Source organism: Accipiter gentilis, chromosome 17, assembly GCF_929443795.1.
Source record: "Accipiter gentilis chromosome 17, bAccGen1.1, whole genome shotgun sequence".
In the NCBI taxonomy this organism is placed as follows: Eukaryota; Metazoa; Chordata; class Aves; order Accipitriformes; family Accipitridae; genus Astur; species Astur gentilis.
Window position 1 is genome coordinate 17,465,174 of NC_064896.1, and position 23,356 is coordinate 17,488,529.

A 23,356-nucleotide genomic window follows, 5' to 3' on the forward strand; every position below is an offset into this window, starting at 1 on the left:
CAACTGTGTCATATGAAAGACTTTGCCAGGCAAGAGTTGTTGGGTTGGTTTTTTTTTAGTTGAACACAGCTTTGAAAAAATCTTTGATCTATTTATTCCCCAATCTGTTGACAGACACACATAAACTGAAAAAGAAAAAAAAAGGAAAAAAAAGAAAAGGGGGGAAAAAAGCGCCAAGCTATGACTTGCAATGCTTGTTGCTATCATACTTATTTACCTAAGAGTCCAGACAAGGCCAAATTTAACTTGACCAAAGGCTACATCTGGCCCTAATTCAGTTTCACTGAATATTAACAGAAGAGCCATCAGCCAGTGCTCAAGCACTGCACGCACCAATATTCAAAAACATGGTCTAAAGGAAACTTTCCAAAAGATTCAGACATTGGCTTCTCTCTGCTTTTTACTGACCATAACTGTCAACAGGAGCAGAGTTAGGTCAGGCAAAGACACTCCCCATCACTTTCTTCACTGTCATCAAGGGTAACATAAACGTGTACATTACTCAACCAGCTGAAATGGGCCTCCCAGACCACATTTCATCACCGCACCTACAAGAGCTGTGGGATCTCAAGCCTAAATTTGGAATCAGGATAATATGTGGGGGATTTATATATCCTTTATAAACATTTCATTCTCACAAGACCTTGGCTTCTTATAAAACTGTGGAATTAGTTTTACACTCTTCTGTTGGCCTATTAGGTTTTATAAGGAGCTGGACAATACATTTTTACTTTTCATACCTTATGAGAGAATCTGCATGTATTATAAACCTGAGGATTAAAACATATTACTACCACTGACATGCAACAGGAATGCTGCACAGTAATGAGGAACTGCAAGTTTTACTTAATTTAGGGCAACTAAACTTTAACTTAGAGCAACTGAAAGCAAGTAGATACTTCTTCTATCACCCATCCTTTCCTTTCAGGATAGAGCTAAAAATAAACCTCGTGTCCCTACAGGAAGATACATAGATAGCATCAGGCAAAGCATCAAGAAAATAAAAATGTTATGGAGTAAATGAGGCAATACCAACATCTGTGTATAAGGCAGCAAGAAAAAAGCTACTAGCGACGTTTATAAGTTCATCAGCTGTGAAAATATTTGCTCTCTAAAGACTACAAAAGCTAACAACAAACTCCTTGCACTCACCTGTGGGCTCTCAACTAATAAATATTTGACGCAACATATTGAAGTCGATTCTGACTCTAAGTTACATCACTCAGAGCCTCGCAGAGTTTGGCCTGCAATACTGATTTTTTTCTTGAAAAGCACAAACCCATAAGACTTCTGCTATTTATTCAGTGCAAAAAAACCCCTCAAGCTGCCCCATACCCAGAAAGTAAGTTTCTGGAAAACATATTAAAAAATAATAAAAAAAAGAAACCAAGCATCAAAAACAGCACAACACACAAAAGTGTGCCAGCAGCACTGCATTTAAGCCCGGGTTTCCATCTCAGCAATTGGCCAGCATTTGGAAAAGCACAGTCATTGTAAGCCATATTCAGCCTAGGTATAAGTAAGTATTGCCTCTCTCTAATGGACTAACACTTCCTGTACAATAAAACTAAATTTAGCTTAGTATGTCCAAAGTATGCACCCTAAGTATGCCAGAAAAAAGGGTGTAATTCCTCATACACACTGTCATCCAGGGGCATATTGGGGGCGGGGGGTCGGGGGGGAGAGCAGTGGGTATGAATACGGTTGCATAACTTAAAAATCACCTTTAAGAATTAAAGAAGAAGAAAAGGAATCTCATCAGACTAGACAAGGAACATGCATTTAGCCATGCAGAGAAATCAGTTTCTGTCTGAGAGCAAGAGAGGTAGGGGGAGGAGGGGAAGAGAGGGTCTGTAAAAATGAGTTTCAGTCCCACAAAGTCCCTTGTCCTATACCAGAGCTGCAAACTCTGGAAATCAAAGCTACTCCTACCACTATCTTCAGTAAGCAGAAGGCTGGTGTCAAGTTCCTGCCTATGAGTAGAAAGTCCATCTACTGCAAAACTGGCTATAGGAAAGGATATTAAAGAGTTCAGTACTATGACACTTCGTGCCCTTCACTTCTGCTTCATTTAGCTTCCTCCTCTCATGTCTCTGACAAGCACACAACTATCCATCACTACGATCGCTTCAGCCTACGAATCCCAGACTTACTCAGAAACTCTTCTCTCCTGGAAAGATGCAGAATGGAGACAGAGGAATTCTGCTCTCGGTCCCTCATGCCCTGTTGTAGCCTCCGCACTTCCCGAATGCTGCCTGCTTCACTTGTCAAGCAATAAATGACACACGGTCCAAGTGTGTTTGTCAAACCTCTGTCCCTTTGTATGCTTAAAGGGAGGAAACTGGCATTAATGTTTAACAAAACTAACAGTAGCAAAGCCTTTGTCTGCAATCTGACATGCTGGCTTGGAAAAGACAGGTGTGCGAGAAATCTGGCAAGGCAGAAGTTTTCTCCTGGTTGCCCATTGCTTGGAAAAAATCTTGTTTTGTTTGGGTTTTTATTTTCAAGTTGCAGGGAGCAACAGTTTACAATTCACTCCTGAAGCTCTGAACTGAGGCAATCCAGCTGCCTGTTGCTAAAGAAATCATAGAAGCTGTATCAGGTACCGAACCACATTCACACAGACACAGTGAACAAGCCTGCCAGACTCAATATGTATCTTGAAGCCCACATGGGTGACAGTACTGTTCGAAAGGAAAGGGAGAGGTTAAAAATCCACATTAAAATGCTTTCAGGTCTCTGCCAACAGTTTCAAACAGACACAGGCTATCCGCCATCTCCCCTGTCTGCCTATGTTGACATAAAGTGGTTTTCCAAATCAGCAGCAAATCAAGGGGATAGAGGTTTCATGTGAGAGCAGTCTGATTACTGGCATTTGTTCAACTGGCTGCACTGACAAGTCCTATTATGGTCTCAGCTGCTGCGCAGCCCTATAGCTGCTTCCCTGGCTAAGTGTCCTGCTGCACAGAAAAAAAGGTGAGTCAGCTGGAGTTACCTACACTGTGGTAACAGGAGGATGAACCAACACTACCCACACCTGAACATCATCAATACCACCCCATGCCAATCCACAGACAACCCCTGTACGAGCAGTCCACCTACCTGCCAGCAATAGCTGAAAAAAGACCTGAGCTTTTGCTAGCAGAATTTGAAACACAAAGTATTTCTATGCTACTGCCACTGCAAGGAATTCTGTTTTCACAGTTCAAATAGTCACATTGTTACTTGGAAAAAGATTACTTCTGAGAAATTCTGATGCAAAATGGGCTTATCCTATGAATCCAAAATGCAAAATACCAATTCTGTCTATTAGTTGCTGTTAATTGTTTGTCATAAAGGTGTACTGGCTGTACAGTATTGTGGACGGCCTATGCTGAAGAAGTTACCTTCCTCTGCAATCCTAACATTTTCTTTCTATAGCTAAGGAAAGACGAAAACAAATTAATCCTTTTGATTTACTCCAGGATTTTCCCACAGCTCCCTTATAATAAAATGTTAACACACATACGCATTAAAGCTCATTGTTAATATGGCAATCATAAAATATTTCCCTTCCCCCCCCCCCCCCCCGCCCTCTACTTAATTCTTTTCTATATTGCTTTAACAGAGTGCTTCAAGAGCAACATTTGTGCACCCTGGACAAAACTCCCATATCTGGATAATAACAAACTTGCAAGATATTTAGGGTCCCCAAAAAAGCAGTCAGGTTGTCACAGGAACTGACATTCCCATTGACTATAATAGAATTTTACGAATTGGCTCAGTAAATAAACAATTTTTTTTTTAAAGAGTGATACTTGACTATTAGGAACATCATATCTTTTACAATTGTTATATTTATTTGTGCTTTCAACACTGAAGTTCATCCTACGAGATGCCTGCACCTTGCTGCCTGTTGTTGAACAGCTCCAGCGGGTAGATGTCTATTACAATCCCTTGTAGTACACCCCTATTTTAAGACTTATTTTAGGGCCAGTTCTATACACAGGAGCTGGCCAAAATGGAAATAATCTCAGAGTGCATGATGTGAATCATGACAAGAGTTTTGAAAAAGCCACATCTAATGCAAAAGATGAAGACAGATGACCCAAAATCCCTATGCATACCTGAAGTCTACAGGCACACTTCTGCAAGTCTTTGGCTCTGTGCTGACAGAGACACTAGAATAAAGACCTGTTGCTCTCCTAGAGGGCTCTCACTGACACATCTCTTGCTCAAAGTCTTCTACGGACTATAGGCATTTTTGCATGTACATATTGCAATAATATAGATGGCACCTGTTTATTTCTATTAGCTGCTATTTTCCTGCTTGCAGGAAAATGCTTACAGTTTCATTTGCTTTTAAAGGCCATTTGCTGTTAATGTTCCTCAAGTGCGAATATAAGGGTGATGCTCAGTGTGGAGACTGAATCAAGCACTCAGCTAATTCCCAGTTTCTGTACACAATAATACCTGGTGAATAGTTACTATACTATTTAGAGGATAAAGTCTGTAAGGATGCTATGTCAATGCACTTGCTTTCGCTTTCTGGACAAGCTTTTTTTTCCAATCACAGAAGAAACGCACAATAATTCTTTCACTTATCTTTATTTCATTATGTTCAGATCTTCCTTTCAATCTTACTCTTTACAAATTCTGCTATGTCTTCTTTTAATTTTCTGTTCTCCTCAAGTGGAAAATATCTTTTTAGGATAAATAAACAGTGCAGGAAACCAGTAAGAGAACACAGACTCTTTCATTTCTAAACCAGTGATTCAAATCTGGACTGATTAGGGCACAGAATGGAAATTGTTCTCCCATACTGATGGCTTTTCAACAGCTCAAGTGTAAAGAGATGAGGGTCTTAGACCAGCTCCTAATGGACAGATACTCACAGAACATGAAACATCATTAGTAACGCTCATGACTTTTATCTTTGTTGGTCTTTTCAGTGAGATTGCCAGCATCTTCCTGGTCCAGAAGGCAATAGATTTTTCATTCCTAAGAATGACTTTCTCCAGAAAAATTGAAATATTGGAATTATGATGTAAAAATGTTTTGCACATGACTACTATGCTATCTCGCCTGTGGACTTCTGTCTCACTTCTTATCACCACGCAAAAAAACAAATTCACATAAGACTCCTGCTCTGATTTTCCGATACTGCTTTGATGGGGACTCTTGTATGTGTTTTAACAAGTATCTTCCTCATTGCTTTTATTCACTACATTTCAGTGCAGTAAAAACAGTAGAAAGACATTAGAAACATTTCCAAAACCATGCTGTTGTAGTAATTTTCTGCAAAAATATGTAACAGCTTAGTTCAGGTCTTCGTATTACTGAGTACACTAGTGTAAATATAGTGATTAAACAAATAAAGATTGCAGTGTTAGTCTAAGTAATCTTCGTACTGGAACAGAAAACAGTTGCATTAAAAATGCCACTTAATCTAATCTCTCAACTATAACTCTCTGCTTTTTAAAAGACTTGTTACTTTTCATATTTTAGTTAGTTTCCAGTGGTTTTAGCAAATATAAACCTTAATAGAAGAGGTAATTTTAATGATGATGTATGATTTGCTGCATATAAAAGCATAAAGCATTCAAAGTGCCATGAGAATTAAATTGCAATGGGAAGTAATTTGCCAGGGTACATTCCTGCAGCCTCCAAGTAATAATAAAGCAAACTTGATCCGAAGCTGCGTGAAGCAAAATGCAACCAAATTTTAGTTGGTTTGGTTTTTCTTCTTAAAAACCTGTGCAAATGGGAGGGATATATTAACACAACTTCCATCTAAGAAAAAGTGATTTGCCTGACTGACAACTGCATGTAAAGTAAGTAGTCCTTCTTCCTGAATGGACAATAAACTAAAGCAATACAAAATAGCCAACAAAGAAATGGAATAGCAAAATTCCCCACCCCCCACCATCAACTGTTTGAGGAAGCCCAAAGAATGTATCCAAAATTAGGTCCATTTCTTCAGTTCTGTCTATTGATCTAATTAGAAGCTGTTACCTCATCTTACAAACCATTCCTCTCTTTTGTCTCTAGACCACTGTACTTATCAGAATATTTCTGCAGTCCTGCTAAAGAGATTTCAAGAGATTTCAGTATGCCCTCTGATCCACCACCCTGAGGTCACTGCTGAGCAGGGCAAGGGAGGGGAACACTATGCCTCAGACCATCAGAAATCAGCACCTCACCGATGCCACTTACCCAGATGAAGGACAGCAATAATGTTAAAGCCTGTATTCAAGCTCTTCCCAGTTTCAGGGTCATTTGAATCAGCACTTTGACTTGTTCCCATTGTTGGTGTTTCTGCTCCTGATGACAGTAGGTGCCCACCCTCCCATCTCCCATGGCCCAGTTCAGAGCTGCCAGAGCTCCGTGTTCCAAACACACCTCCAACCTCACAGGGTAAATAACAGCTTTTATTCCTTTCTGAACCAAATGTAACTTTGCACTGCTGGAAACTGACCTGCTGAAAATTTGTCAGCTGCATAGTTCAAGAGCTATTTCTGCTTTTAAAGGAGTACAATACTTGCTAATAGATTTCATATCAGTTATTTGGTTTCACAGTTGTTTGCCTAAAGTTTATTTGTATTGTTTTCTAAACCTCAATGGTTTAAAAAAAAAAAAAAAAAAAAAAAAAAAGCAGTGTCTCATCTTGGCTCCAATAACTTAGCATATTGCTTACTCCTAGCAGAATTTTATGGAACCACTATTCTTCCTATTCTCAAGCTTCCTGTCAAAATATTAAAACTTGGTTCTTTTTAAAATAACAAACGTTTTCTCCGGGGCTGGTTTCACAAATTCATAAAGAGCTTGAAAGGTTCGCACTAGTATTTCTGAGCAGCAGGCAACCACTTTTGGCAGGAAAATACATCTCAGCAGTTCAGTGCGGAGTGCCTCGTCGCCTTAAGCCACGCTCAGGTGCCAGGAGCTCTCCCACAGCAGAGGCGAGCGGTCCTGGCCCTGCCTCATCTGCTGCCTGGCAAAGGCAGCAGGGAGAGGCAGGGACACGTCAAGAGCACGTTAGCTGAACTCACACCACTGGCCTCTTGGGGGTCTAACAAAGTTCATGAGGGCTGCACTGACTGGGAAAACTGGGAGCTGCTTTAGCCCAGGCTACCCCACAACTGATGGAGAAAAATAAGTTTTTATTTTAGAACATTTAAAATGAAGACTCGGCTCCCTGCTTTAGGCATACATAGCTCACTCTCTTTTCCAAGCTCGTCTCACTCCTCCCCTGCCAGAGTCCCTTGAAAACAAGAACTTGTACACCCAAATAAGCATGAAACAGCAACCGCTAACCTGCCAAACCATGCACAAATCTTCCTGAAGTTGTGCAAAACCATCAACCACTTCTATACCCGCTGCCTTCTCCGTTGCTGTTTTCTGCATCTACACCTGCATGTGTCCTCCAGAGAAAGGCGTTCACTGAGACACACCACTCTTGGTTGGTTGTTTTGGTAAGCATTTCAGTGCACAGCTCAGGCAGCAGCAAACACACCTGCATTTTTTTCCCATGGCGTATCATTATAACACAAATAGAACTGGCATCCAAACATCCCACTAAACTTTCTATTAAGCATGGATGGGAACATCATCGGCACAGAATTTTATCCAAGTGTGAAGAATAGTACAGTTATCTATAACCAATGTTTTATGGAGACTCCTTTAAACCATGCAACTAACTGTAGAGCCCAGGCAGAGTGCCTTTCCCCGGTAATTGAAATGCAGCCATCCACAAGGGAAAGAAGCAGCTTTTCCACCACTTGCAGCAACACTGTCCACGTACTTAGCAAAGAGAGCAAGAGATGAAAGAATACCTTATCATAATTGTGCTAAGACAGTGACAATCACACATAATTAGTGGGGAAATTGTACACATTAGAGTTTCAAATAAGACTAAAACCTCATTGGTTTAGAGCAACAAAGGGAGTTGAAGATGCATCCATTGATTTCCAAGTTATTGCTTTCTTCACGATGCTCTCCATTCAGAAAACTCAGGATATGTAATAAATATCATAGTCTTTATATTTACATTAAATACGTAAATACAAAAAAATACATTGTGTTTATCTTACTATTTTTCTTACAGTAGGATCAGGGGTCCATCATGGTGGATGCAGAGTTATTTCCCTCACCACACTCTGGTGCAGTAATGGCGAGGGAGCTGTTCTGCGTTGTCCTGTCTTACCTGCCCCCCGAGGCATCCAGCCCCAGACGTGAACACAGGTTTTTTGTGTTAGTCGCAAGATAATTCATTTGTCAGTGCAGGCAGACTGGACCGCATCTGGATGATTGACCTGACAATAAATTTGTAGTGTCTACACTTTAACAGAGAGCTGAAGGGTACTGGTTTGGTTTGGGTTTTTTCTTTTTTTTTAGGGGTGGGGAGTTACAATAGTAGAAGGATTCAAATTATGTGAATTAAGTTTAAATCATATTGTTACACATCAGGTAATAGCAAGAAAAAGGCATTACAGTTGTATCCATGAACTGATCTCTCTAAATGAGTGAAAAGTACTGCACAGGCATTGCCTCTCTGAACACATTTCTCCCTATACACACAGGTTTTTTCTCCGGACATGAGACCACCTTTGGAATGAAAAATTTACTGTGGAGAGGGAAAGAGAATAGAGCACTCCCATGACAAGCCAGCAGAACAAACAACTGCCACTGGCACTGCTTTAACCCCAACACTGGACATAACTGCACATTCTTTTATTTAAGAATTCTGGAGGTCTCAATTCCTAAGGCAAAATATTTCTAGTCCTCTGCCCAGGCCACAACCACATAATCCTTTCTTCAAAGGAAATGAAGTATTTCAGTTGGGTTTATTAATGTGGACCAAGAATAAATTTCACTTAAAAATAAATAAATAAATAAATTTGCTGTAAAACTGAATGAATTTGACTTGACTATGACTGATTTTGGAAGTGATTGTACATCTCAGTTTTTTAAGGCTGAAATACAGACATGAAGTCTTCCTTTAACTAAGATTTTTCTTAAACCTCTTTTTGTTTCTGCCTTCATCAGAGAAACAGAGTAATAAAACACAGGACCTTGATGTGCACGTGAAGTGGCTGAACATGGATGTGTGCATGATGGGGACAGGTAAACAACCCAAAACAATACTTCTCCTAATAATCAACCCAAGCAATACTTCTCCTACACAGCCTAGCTTTGCTGTGTTCTGTCATGCTCAAACATCAAGACGGCTGCTATTAAAACAGACGAGAGGTGTTTTGTTTGCTTACGCAAATGCAGTGATTATTTACCAGGTTCCCAAACAAAAGAATCAGGGTGGATACTGGAAGTCAAATACAAGAATACTGCCCCAGGACTCTGCTGGCTCTGCTAATACCATGAATCAGTCCTCCACAGTCTCACACCTCCTACCATCATCTCTAACCCCAAAAGGCAAGAAGCAAGCACAGAGCACGTGCAAAGACTTGTTGTTCCAAAAGGAGAGCATCTGGCCTCCCCTCTACATGACTGATGATGGCTACACAGAGGCTGAGGCCCTGCAGAAGCAGGTCCAGATCTTGCCTCTGGTTTAGCTAGCAGCAAGTGAATGCATCAGCTGGAGGAGCCTTCTCTCTGAATTTCCAATAGTGATTTTACCTACGAATAACAACAGCGAATAATCCCAGACTCATGATAAAGCTGGACAAAACAGTACCCCATTGGCTTGCTTGGTTAGGAAATATAAGTCATTATTTTATTTGATATTTAAAGAATTATAAACAATTCAGCTGAAACACTGCTTAGGTACCTCTGGAGTTATGTTAGTCCAGATAGTCATTTGGTTTACGTGGTGCATCTCCATTGCCTTCACTGGAGGTAAGCTAGCTCCTGCCAATTAAAATTCTGTCCAGTTAACTTAAATTCTGAAGAAGGTCTGAGCCACAAAGCCAGTGCAAACGTATCAGTGCATGTTAGACTAATGGGGCTGACAAATTGTCGGTGACAGCAGGAATGTCCTCACACACTGCTGGGAGATAAAAACCAAAGCCTGTATTTAGAGGTTTGTGGGTACCCAGCTCAATTCTTCCCAGGCAAGGAGAAAGATGAAACCCAGAGGTCAGATTTCAGTTTTAATCAAGCAAGAGTATATTTGATTCAAAGATTCAACTACAAGTATTTAGAAAGGAGAAGCTTTATGCATGTTATTAGGCTAGGAACTTAACAACTTGCAACTTTGTGCTCACAACAATTTGCAGATGTAATCCTTTGCTAGCACAAATTTCTAATGCCTTGCTATACAAACCACTGACATCAGCATCCTCAGTTTATCGTGTCATTAAATCATGATTGCTCAGCTGGAGAACATGCTCCAACTCACTGAGGATGACACCTTTCCTGTGTAGATTGGGTGGAAAGACGACAGCCCACATCACAAAATCCAATCTGTGCTGAAACTCACATGATTCTGGTGAATGTAGTTTTCCACAGACACGTATCCTCTGAGAATAGTTTTCCTCAGATGCATAGTCCTTTTGCACAACTGGAACCAGGATCAGTTTCTGCTTTGGCTATCTTCCCAGATCAAGCCCAGAGACATTAAACTAAAAAGATGTTTGTTCTAGCTCATCATGGCAGTCCCTCTAGATATACTACTAAAGTCACCATGCTAGTAAAACTTTTGCAACAAACTTGATTTTTGTTCACTGTAAATGGTATACAAATGCACTTGAGCTTTCAAAAGCTCACTCCTAAGTCTTGATTTGTGAAACTTGTATGCACACATTTTAAACATGCTTTACACGGGATAGACTTTGTACTGTTCCGTAAGAAATTAGAGGACAATCACCATTACTTGCTTTTCAAGAAATTGAGAATAACTGTAATGACATTATTCTGAGATGTCTTGTAAAGCGCATATATTGCTTAATTAATCAAAATATCTTCCTAGTTTTGTCTACATTAAGTATTTCATTTACAAAAATAGGTATTAATGTGTATAATTTTTTTCCAGATTAACAGAAATTTAGCTAAAAGCTATTAATCGAGAAAGTACATCAAATCAACGTCTAAGTAATCCTGCTTGCAAGGATATATTCTGTACTTACAGCAGAAGGATAGTGCTCATATTTTAAAAAAAAATTTAATTAGATAGTTTATTTTTAAATCCTATCCTATAGTAAAAATGTGTCTTACAATATTTATTCTGTTTCTCATTCCAAAACTGCCTGTATCAGGGCAACACCACCTGGCAGGAGCACAGCTCTACTATTTCCAGCTCTGCATCCAGCTTGCAAGGTGGGGCTCATAAGTCACAGCCTGCACCACAGAAAATGCTGGAGGTAAAGGGAAATTCTATCACTTACTTACAGATACATTGAAAGAAGTCTGTATCTCCAAATTCTGAAATTACTTATGCTTCATGCAATACCCTCAGATAAAAAACTGTAAATCAATGGGGTCCTCTAAAAAGAAACACTTCCTGTACTCCAGTAGCATACTGCAGCAGGTGAGAAGACTCAAGTTAAGTGTATAAAATGCCTTCAGATCCCAAGTTAAGAGACAACATATTAGCCAGAGCTGAAGACGTTGGAAATGATTTACAGAAGTTATGTAGGCACACGTGCTCTAAACATTTTTCAGCTCTGGACTGGTGCTTGTTGCACCTAGCATCTCAAACTAAGTTGCAATTTTAAGATATAATGATACACTAATATATAATTATTTTGTTCAGAATTTTTTTCTCCTTTTCTCTGTTAGACTAAGACTACAGGTTCAAAACCTATATTAAGTAGACCATGACCTCATAGGCATAACTACAGGCCCATTTTAATACAGTATAGTGTTGAGGTGATTTTTAAGTCAGAGCTGGTAGTGCCATTTCTACATTTACCTTTGCACTGGAGCAAACACAAGATTAGGAGAAATACTTTAGAAATTAATTCATTAATTCAAATAAAGTTTCTGCATAAAACACAAAGACTCCAGAAAAATATTACATCATTTGCTAAGGCAAAGCAAGCCACATTGTGGGGAGAGATCTACAAACACCGCTATGCCTTTTCTTTGACTTCTGTTCTCTTAAGGTTTCCTCAGTTACACTGATCCTCTTAAGTATGGCGCAGTCAAACCAGGTAGCCATTTGATGCAAAAGGGTCATGCACTAGCTGCCACCATACTATGGGTTCTTTTGTCTCCTGTTGAAGAGTTAATAAGATTTCACAGAGCTCCTTCCTGCCAGAACTGCTAAGAAGTTGCTTTCAGCTACATGTAAGGTGCTTTCCTAACCTCCTGTTCCTTGGCGTTCACCTCAGTGACTCACAAGGAAGGATTAAAGTTGTGTCCTTGAAGCTCACCGAAGCCAGAGAGTCTCATGTTGTAAGTATAACAATCCTTTTGCAAACTCTCTAATATTCGCTTCCTATAATTGACTCTTGCTCCACACAACATTAGAATGTCCCCACTGGCTTGGACCAAAGAGCATTCCTAGTCCAGGCTCTCTCACTGACTGTGACAGCAGGTGCCTAGAGAAGAGAGTAAGAACAAGATGAGCAGGCAGTGCTAGTTAACCAGCTTAACAGTCTGTTGACTCACAGATTTTGCTTCTGTGGCTAAAGGCATTGGGTAGATTTTTCTTCCATGAATTTGTCTGATTGCAATATCTTGTAGCAGCTAAGTTCCATAGCTTAAAAACATGCTGCAGAGAAGTACCTTCTTTTCAACCAAATTTCAAGCTGTTGTCTTCTAGTTTCATTTGATTCATATTAGTTCTTAAATGGAAAAAGTTTTTTCCCCTATTGTCGTGGTTTAAGCCCAGCCAGCAACAAAGCACCACAAGGCCACTCACTTACTCCTTCCCCCCACCATGAGATGGAGAGGAGAAAATATGAAGAAAAGCTCGTGGGTCAACACAAGGACAGGAAGGGATCACTCACTATTTATGGTCATGGGCAAAAAACAGAGTCAACTTGGGGAAAAACCAAAATCAATTTAATTTGCTACCAATCAAATAAAAACAAGGATAATGGGAAGTAGAATCAAATCTTAAAACACCTTCCCCCACCCTTCCCTCCCTCCCAGGCTCAACTTTACACCCAAATTCTCTACCTCGTCCCCTTCAGTGGCACAGGGGGATGGGGAATGAAGGTTGCAGTCAGTTCATCACACATTGTCTCTGCTGCTCCTTCCTCCTCAGGGGCAGGACTCCTCACACTCTTCCCCTGCTCCAGTGTGGGGTCCCTCCCACGAGAGACAGTTCTCCATGAACTTCTCCAGTGTAAGCCCTTCCCATGGGCTGCAGTTCTTCACAAACTGCTCCAGTGTGGGTCCTTTCCATGGGCTGCAGTCCTTCAGGAACAGACTGCTTCAGTGCGGGCTTTTCCATGGAGTCACAGCCATCTTTGGGGGCATCCACCTGTTCCAGCATGGGGACCTCCCCAGGCTACAGGTGGATATCTGCTCCACCATGGATCTCCATGGGCTGCAAGGAGACAGTCTGCCATCTCACCATGGGCTGCAGGGGAATCACCTACTCTGGCACACCTCCTGCCCCTCCTTCTTCACTGACTTTGGTGTCTGCATAGGTGTTCCTCTCACATCCCTCTCCCCTCTCTGCTGCAGGTTTCCCCTCTTAAATAAGTTATCCCAGAGGCACTACCACCGTCACTGATTGGGCCAGCCTTGGCCAGCAGCAGGTCCAACTTGAAGCCAGGGAAGCTTCTAGCAGTTTCTCACAGGAGCCACCCCTGTAGCTCCTCCCCCACTACCAAAACCCCACCACACAAACCCAAAACACCTATTTACGGTCTCTGTTCCACGTATTATTTCAGATACTTCTATTACCCCTTCATCCCCTCCAGTACTTTCCTTTCCAGGATGAAGAGTCCCAGTCAATTTATTTTTGCCTTGTAGTGAAAATGTTCCATACCTTTGACCACCCTTGTAATCTTTTTACACTTTTCCTATTCAGAGCACAGTCAGTTTTGTCTCACCTAAGACACACAAAAATCTCCATTTGTAACAAGTGGTGAATGAACTTCAGATAACTTCAGAAAGAATGCATTAGTGTGGATGCTTATTTAAATTGCTTCACTTTCTTCAGATCCAAAGGTTTTTCCCTCCTGTGCTCACAGCAGAAACCTGTGAATCCCACAAGCAGTTTCTCAGGTGAGATTCATGGTTATCCTCCCAAATAATGTCCTCACCCCGCTCTCTGTCTCTCCTTCATTTCCTAAACTGCTATTAGCACAACTCTGGTGGAAAAATGGCAATGGTACCTCATGACAGTGGATCCACACTCTAGTGGGGACTAGGGGAATCTGAATTACTACAAGAATCTTGATGCTTGCAAAGCATGCAGTTGTACAGATGTTTACTTGTAGGCACCTCCTTTCCACTGAAGATTTTTATTATTCAAATTTAAATCCATGATCTACAAGGGTCTGATTCACAGCCAAAGTAATTAGAAAGACTCCTATAGAGTTTACTGAACTTTGTTTCTCACCTATAAGGAATCACAAAAGGTTGAACCAGATGGTGACACTATATCACTGAAACACACCTTGCGTCTTAGGATCATAGAATAATTTAGGTTGGAAAAGACTTTTTGAGATCATTGAGTCCAACCGAACAGTCTTGCAACTATAAACCCCACCAAAACTAGGACTGACAAGTAACACTAAAAAGATGTCTTAGCCACCAGGAGACTAATATATCTGTGTTATGCCCGTATCAGCACTTACTGAAAGTCTACTCCCACAAATTATAGAGAAAGCACATTTGTAGATTTCCAAATCTCCAGTCAAATCCCATACTAAACAGAGACAATGACTGTTCGGTTTAAGTGAATCTTTGAAGATGTTTGCAATAAATTCTGCAACCCTTAAACTTTTATTATGCCAGCACTTACTCTGCTGATTTACAGTCTCACTAAAATGAAGAATCCTCATGGCTGACTCAAGTAACATCCTCTTACAGGGTTTCACAAAGGCAAGTGAAGAAGATTACATAACGCAAAATAATGGATGGAGAACTGGTGCATGACAACCTATTCATCTCCTCACTTGTCACGCAAGTGCAACTCAAAGGTTTTCCTTAGCTTCAGGTCCATACTTGTACTTACAAAATCTTTTCCTGACAACTTCTAATCAAAACAGATGGTGGTGATAAGGAAAGACAGTTTATTTGACAGTTATTATCCAATAACTTAGTATCCCACAGTACTTTCTAAGCTATTCAGAATGGAAGACTTTAAAACAAAAGAGTAGGTCCAAAGGCTAGACCCAAGTTCCCAGCACCAATCTGTCTGCACTGATGGAAGGATGACTAACAACTTGACAATGCCAGATAACATTAGGGATCTGGTTTTAATATCTACATATGAATATCTCTCTAGAAATTCCTCTAGCTGCCTTCCCCTCATCCCCCCACCCCACTTTATTTTATGGTTTTACTGTTTTGTACTAAGAGATGCCAACCACACAAACTAACAAACTGGGAAGCATACAAGGATATTGAGTCCATTTCTGCTGAGTTTAACACAGCATAATACGCCTAATAAAAGACACTAGAATGGATGCTTAGTTATCTATGTCTTCAGTCAACTGCACAATTTAAAAAGTGAAAGGAGAACAGCACCAGGAGGAAGAAAGGCAAGTCAACCTAAGGAAAGATTTAGACATGGGAAGGGTGTGACAATGCCACAAAGGAGGTCACTAGCAGAGACAGGACTAGGGTCAGGGTTCTACCTAAGGCTCTTGATTATTAATTCACCACTACTTGTAGGCCAACCTATCCCTTCATAATCAGGATGAAGCCACTTCATCCAACTCAGGAAAATTGCATGGGATTATTGTGATTCAATAATATGTGTAGATAAGTGGGTAGGTGTGGCAGAGAACTGAAAGAGAGAAATAAGTTATTAGATAGAGAAGGCAATGCAGAGACAGCCATATGTGCATGAAATATGGAAAGACAACCAAAACTGAGAACAAAACCATAGTGTTTAAATGCAGAACAGAGAAGTGTCATTAAAAAGAGGTTTTCCTTTAAATAAAAACAGAAGAGAAATAACTGTTAAAAAAAATGTCTTCCATTGCTTCCCTCCTGAAAATCTCAGAATTTAATTTATTTTTTTGCTTTTCCATTGTTTGTGTTTGGAAATGTTCAGAATACAATGGCAGGTATACCAAACCAAGCCGGTATTCAACATCACTTTCAAGTTGACCTACAGCTCCCTGCTACGATCAAAGCCAAATCTCCTCAATTTATCTGTCTGAACTTCTCCATCTATGCCAGCTATTCTACCTGGCAGCTGCCAATACAGGAACTTTTTGCCTCTGACATTACATTTTCAAGTAGAACGGTAATTCTGTGATCTACTCACCTGAATCACAGTCTTTACTAATGTATCTGAAACAGCAAAGTTCTCCCAATATAACCCTTCTATGCACATACTCTACTGCTGTCAGCTAAGAGTAACCCTGGTACGGCTTATCAGGTGTGGTACCCTCAGATGCCGCCTGGCCTGGCCAAAGTGATTGGTGCATTTCATTGACATTGGTACAACCCACGCTCCTCTCCCAAAGTGTCCAACGAATAAATAGGACCTCCACTGCTTTTTTTCTGTTACAACAGTCATTTCTGGACACAGACCCATTTTACTGCAGCCTACTTAATGCCTTACAGTTACTTGTCGAACTTGTAAGGCAAAGAGCATCCTCCTTGTTTCTGTGTCCAATACCAAGCATAAAGTTGTTAATGCAGTACAGAGACTCTATCAGGTCAGTGCGAGTTACTTGCACGTTCCTCCTCTATGCTGTTTATAATGGGATTAAAGTCTTGTTTTGAGCCAAAACACAGGAAAAATGAAGACATGGCATGTTATTGTGTAAGGTAGTGTAGAACAGCCCTTCAAAACAGAATAGGACAATATACACATGCAAAAATCCCTTGAAGAGCTGGACAAAATACTACAGCAAGGACAGAGATATATGTCAACAGACTCTTCACGCATTTGAAGAAAGACCCTGCATGGTTTGTGTGGCTTTCTTCTCACCTCACTAAGATGACATCCAAAGTCTAGAGCTTTGCTCCTGTGTTCAAACGGTTAATTCATAAGGGTTTTTTAACCCCATGGCTGTCTAAACTTTCCCAGTCAAAGCATACCGAGGCTGCCCTAGTGGGAGTGCAGATTGAGGGTTTTGCAACTGTCAGTCCCAGAATGAGAGCAGCTGGTGGGCTTGTGCTGTGTGAAGGCCACGGGCTGAATCAGTCAGCAGTACTTTGTAAAGGCTGTGGCTGAAAGCAAGACTCCTTCTGACATGGACATGTGAACTTGTTAGCTGCAGGTGAGTTGTTTACTTGCATATCAAAGCAATATTCCAAAGCAGAGTTGCCCAAAGAAAACTTCTTGTCCTCAAAACACTGCCTTTGATCACTGTAAACTGAAGGACAAGGAAGCAATAACTGACTCCACTCTTGCCATTTCACTGCACTAATTAATGAGTCAAAGGTATTTATTATTTACAGGCACCTGCACCACTGCGTGCAGTCATGTCACAGCCTTCTGATGGACCGCAACTTTATTAGGACAGTGTTTCTTAGCCACAAGTAAACATGCACAAATTTGCAAGTGCATGTTGTTTTCTGGTCTAGTCTAAACAGACTGATTCCCTTAGAACTGCCAGGCTTAAGGTGTCTTTGGCTACAGTTCTCCCCTAGCTGTGAATGATAAAGTTGATCTACTTTGTAAATTACTTTAATGCTACAGAAAGGAGGACAAATAAGCAAAGCAAGAGATGAGCCCTGTACTTTACATTCAGCCCTTTCACACTAGCCGCCTGACCTGTAAAAGGATGCAGTCTTTGCCCACTGTCTGTCAAGGGAGATACAGCAAAGAAAATGTGACAGAAACCAATACAAAACACAAACCGGAGACTGGCAATGGAGGAAAACTGGCATGTAGTCATATGGCCAAGAAATTTAGCCCAAACCTTCTGAGGCCTACACCGTGCCTTCCACACAGGTCCTTCCTTACAATCACTTTCAGCATAATCTGCTGGCGAGCAGCAATATCTCAACAGAAATATGCCAGAAGCAGATTTTTTTCTCATACCTCAGTTCCTCCAGTCCCTACAAAAAACTTCTCAGCCCAGCAAAGCACTCTCTGTGTCAGAATAGAGGTCACTTACCTTTGAACAGAGATTTTGTTCCAAACACAGACAAACCTTTCTCAGAACCTACAAAGCCTGCAGTTCACCACTTACCTATCCAAAGTGTCCTGAGGCACTTTACTCCCTCCAGCTCTGCTGTTGACAGTGGCATTCTTGTTGGCAGTCATGGTCATTTCTGCTTGCTAGAAATGTGGATATCTGTGAGAAGAAAAGTTAATTAAGCTTCAACAAGCCCAAATGACTTTTAACCTTCAAGACTTCTACAAGTACTATGCTTTGTAAAGGCAGAACTCCAGGCTGCTTTTCATTCTATAAAATTCAATCAGTCTAGTTATGATCCTGAAAACTAAACCTTACCTCTCTACTGCTGCCCTTTCACATCCACAGCCAAGTTTATCAGAGCCCAGTGCTATAAAGGGAGGTATCTTATGGGAATTAGGTGTATGCTTCAGGTTCTGACATGTCTGATGAACAGAGCTTGATACAGAGTTCACAAAATATCACAGGTTTGGTGTGGTTCTTCCATCCATCTGTATACATGGAAAATCCAGTAACAGCACTGGGTGATACTTGCAAATAGCATAGCTATGACTGGCATTTCAGCCACACAAAAGCTATTCCAAGAAATTAATAAACTTTTCTCAATTTTAAAGGGCACCTCTATTATGGAAATATTTTCTAATTGTGAAATATATTTAATAGCAAATCTGTTTAATATCATTTTAAACTGCTTGTGATATGAAAACATCTACAAATGGTTTTCTCTATTGGCCCCAAGATTCTTTAAGTAAAACTATTTTAGGACACTTTTAAGACCTCAGGTAATATAAAGAATCATTACTAATTCCTAGTTACTTCCTAGTAATTTGGTAACAACCCAAAAGCTGTAAATTTAATTTCAGCCATGGTAAAAAACCTATATATCCAGTTATGTGCCCAAAAGATGGGCCTTACTTCTGTAATGTCGCTGCATACCAGCAAAGAAACAGCCCAGTACCACAATTTATTTTGCCTTCATCCCATTATCTTAAAAAGAATGTCATGCTGTGACTGAAGGGAGAATAGAATGATAAGGATATAGGCCAGGATGTAATCCCAAGGACGCAAAAGTGGTAACCTCTAACATCATGCCCCTCTGTTGACTATATCCCATGTTTTTCTGGTGTAGAGCGCAGCTCTTGGTGGCAATTTCCTCTGTCATTGTAATAACTTAAGAAATATTTTACAAAATGAGGGAGATATGTATTTTCATGTCATGATAAGATTTCTAAAATGCCAGCAGAGTCCCTTGTGAAAGAAATGGAACAGTACTTATTCCACCTGATTCTACACAAGTTACTTATCAAGGATTCTGTGGTTCTGCTGGCATGTGTTCTGGGTGGTTTCTGAGATGCTCCTTAGCTTATAGGCTAAAATATCTACCATGGTTTTCAGCACTGCTACCCAGGGTCTGACCAGAACTACCAATTTTTACGACCATTAATGGCATAGCTAATGCAAAAATAAGGAGTATTACAAAACTTCTTGTTTACTCAAACCCACAGTAAGTCCATACAGCTTGAGAAGCCAACTGTAATGTGATACTGAAAAGCTAGCTGGGTACTTACAACACACAAAACCCTCGTTTTAACAGACCCATCGTGGTGAAGGGGACATTCTCTAAACCACTTTATTCCAAACACAAATGAAGCCAGAAAATCTCCTGCAGATTGCAGCTCCAGAAGCAGAGTCAATCATGCTGACCACAGACTCCAGGTCTACTTGTCCTTCTCCAATTGTTTTGTGAGTATCTATTTTCCCAGATTAAGTAGAGATTTTTTTCCCAGTTGGTAACATTTTTTCTACACTGAAGCTCCCCAAATTCCTTCAGTGTCTCATTGTTATTGTTAGTGTTAGGTTATCAGGATAACGGGACTGTTAATGAACTGCCTGTTCCAATTGGAAAGGGCTTGCTTGGGACAAGAATGAAAACCCACTGATGGCTGGCCAAGCTTTCTAGGACCGTACATTCCACAGGGAGCCAGCAGCTTTTTTAATGTTTTCCACTCACCAGTTCAATACTTCTACTGTGTTAAATCTGTCTAAATCACTTATTAGCAATTAAGGTGAGAAAAATGGGAGATATAGATGTGGCATAAGGTAAATAACAACTGTTAGCATGCATTATATTCATTTTCCAAGATGTGCTTTTCTGTTCAAAACCAAAATAAGCTGAAGGGACCCTCAAAAAATAGGATACTGACAGGGCACATAAAAAAAGATAGTGTGCTTTTTTCTGAAAGTTCACGTTCCCCATACCAAAAATCTGATGTAAAAAAAGTACACATACTTGTACATCAAAGCTTGATAAAAATCATTGTGATCAATATTTTTAAAAGTGATTATTTAAACCCCACATTTCAAAGCTACCTTAAATGTCAAATAGGCCAAACTGGTTTGTTTTCAGGAAAAGAGGAACTGAGTTCTAAAAGACATTTTCACAAGATATATAAAATTTAGTAACATAAGTGTGTTTCTTCCCATGCGGTTGAGATTCTGGTATACATGGTGATAACAACTGACTTTTCTGTGCAGTTTTTCTTTAATGATTATTTTGCTTTAATATTTTACTGCAGGTGATGCTGGTTTCATTTCAGCATATGTGGAGAAAATCTAGATAACTTGAACATGGCAGGAAAATAGTCAATCAACAATTTACAGAGGTGCCTGGAAGCAAGGGCTTAATACTAAAAAAAAGCCCCAGCCCCAAAACAAAAACAGAGACAGAGGAAAAAAAATACTAAATTTTATGGTCATGTAGCAAGTTATTTCAGTGCCTTTGAATGAGTCTGACAGCCCTGTAAGTTTATATGAATCATCATACAGTAAGAATCACATCCCTTGGGCTTGTGTGAGACCATTCTCCATCACAGTATTTGCAAATTATTCTTCACAAAGCAATGAAAACCAATATCTCTCAAGTATTGTGACATGCTGTTAAGAACAAATCCAAAAATAGTCATGTCACACAGATTCTGCATTCCCTAGTTAACCATCTAACTTTACTTTCCCTAAAAATGCAGCATTCTGTTTTATTTGTAAATGTAAAGAATTACACTGAAACCCTTATTTAGCCATAATTTGTGCTTTACTCCAGGTGTGGTCTCACTAATTCCACCAGGACAACTCTCAAATTGGCAATTTAATGAGCCCAGATGGTAGAATCTAGACCTTCTTCATTATTACATCCATTTTTTATAAAACCTCCACAAACCGTTTGGCAGGATCAAAGAGTAATGACAACAGACAAATATAAAAACTGGTGTGATAGCAACATGGGATCTGCTGCTAGTATCAGGCAAGGTTCATCATCCTGACTGAAAATGGCTGCTGCAATGCAGATATTTCCTAATAGATTTTTATCATTGCAGGAAGCCCCAGTGACAGAATATTCCTTATGGAAGATCTCCCCTGCTCTTAAAGGTTTCCTTCCAATTCCAAAATGAAAGTGTGGTCTGGTACTTTTTTATGGACGGATGGGGCACTGAAAACCATCCCACTTTGTGCTAGTGAACCTTATGGCATCACTGAATCTTTAATTCCATTAACAGGTGTTAGCAGGGGAGGTATAAATCCTATGCTCCTACCAATGCCGTTTAAAATTATTCTTTATTTTCTAAAGCATCCCAACACTTTGGAAGCACACAATCTCAGTCCCACTACAGTGCAAGTTTTTCCTCAGCCCATTCCCATTCACAAGTGGTTCAGGGCTAGAACTATGCTTGGAGCAAGCACCTGAAAAGTCAAGGCAATCGAGAGTGCTTTATTTGTACTATCCGAGAGCCTTCTAAGGTCTCAAGAAAACCTGCTTTCTTACACACAATGTATCCAACAGTTACCGCATTGCAAGCACCGATTCCCTCCTCTCCTTCTGTGGAGGGCGAACAACACTGAGCCTAGTTATTCACGTCTAGGCTCAGATGTCTTATACATGTCTTAGATCAACAGTTGTTTCAGAGAAAACATTTTCATAATTTGAATCATGACATCTTCCATTCTGTTAATATAATGGGAGCAGAAGAGGACTTTTCAATTGAAATTTCTTCAGTTCAATGGACATGCATGGGGTTTTGTTTGTTTGTTGGGGGTTTTTGTTGGTTTTAATACTGTGCTCAATATCTCTTCTTACACATATGGTCCTTTTCCCTAGTCTTGAAACAGATTCATTGCCCTCCATTTTCTGCACTCATATCTAAAGTATATTTTCCATTAAATATACAGTTCCAATAAAAAGTCCTTAGAGTATGTTGCAATGCTTCAAAGTCGGTTTTCTGAGCATCAGGAACATTAACACCATTTATCTGGCAGCTTAATTAAGAATAATCCAGATTCCGCTGCTTACTAATGAATGCTTACTAATGAACGCAGAAGACAATGCGTACGTGGCTCCAGCCCTCTCACCCAGGCTGCAGCACAGAGCAGATGAAGTTAATGACTTGAGAAGGGAGCCTTTATACAAAGAAAATATGTACATCCAGCAAGGATGACAAGTATGTTCATAAGATTTCTCTGCTCTGGACTTCTGCAGTTATTTTTGAGAGAGGTTTGTCAGTGACAGTTCATTGCATGTAAAGTCATTGCTGTCTTACACGTTGCAAAGATTAACCTACACTTAACTGTCCTAGACCAAACCAATCTGTACTCCAATCAGTATCATTTACAAGGTATAATTTGGATTCTTGAGATCTACATATGTTCTGAAGCCTTTTAAGGTAAATTATTTTCCTCTTGAAATTCCACTGATCGGGGATCTGGAAAATATGGGGAAATATTACTGCTTTCGTCTGCCCCACAGGGCAGAGACCTGGAGACATAACAGGAAGGCATTACATGAAGAACTACGGGCTGCTACGACAAACTCATGCTTTTGAAAAAGTACCTTGTAATAAAGAAAAACTCTCAGAAATACATTATTAATAATAACTGATTTGGTCTACTTATTTTTCTCTTAACAGTAGCTGCAACAGAACGTCTCTAGGCATTGAGAAGTTAGTTTAAAACATTAATATGCTTTTCTGAGTGCTTTAGGGAAATCTTGCCCACATTTCAAGAGGTGTTGTATAGCTAAACTTTTGTTTAAGAGTCACAGCTTAGCTTTGTGGCAATTTGCCTGTTCCCCTCCAGTAAAACAGATAATTACATCCTCCCAGAACAACGTCAGTTCTGATGAACTGGAAAGTCCAATAAAATCT

The 23,356-nt window shown here is 40.1% G+C and overlaps 1 protein-coding gene across 3 annotated transcripts in view; it reads right to left on the reverse strand.

Moving 5' to 3' along the window:
- DENND2B (DENN domain containing 2B) overlaps positions 1-23,356 on the reverse strand; it is a 182,382-nt gene that overhangs the window by 85,484 nt on the left and 73,542 nt on the right. For 2 of the 3 annotated variants that reach the window (XM_049821332.1, XM_049821334.1), the window contains exon 3: positions 18,219-18,323. In XM_049821332.1, the coding sequence (XP_049677289.1) occupies positions 18,219-18,298 (80 nt within the window). In that variant the 5' untranslated portion in view covers positions 18,299-18,323. Of the gene's footprint in view, positions 1-2,153; positions 2,232-18,218; positions 18,324-23,356 lie in introns of those variants that run through there. The other variant, XM_049821333.1, reaches the window with a different exon arrangement.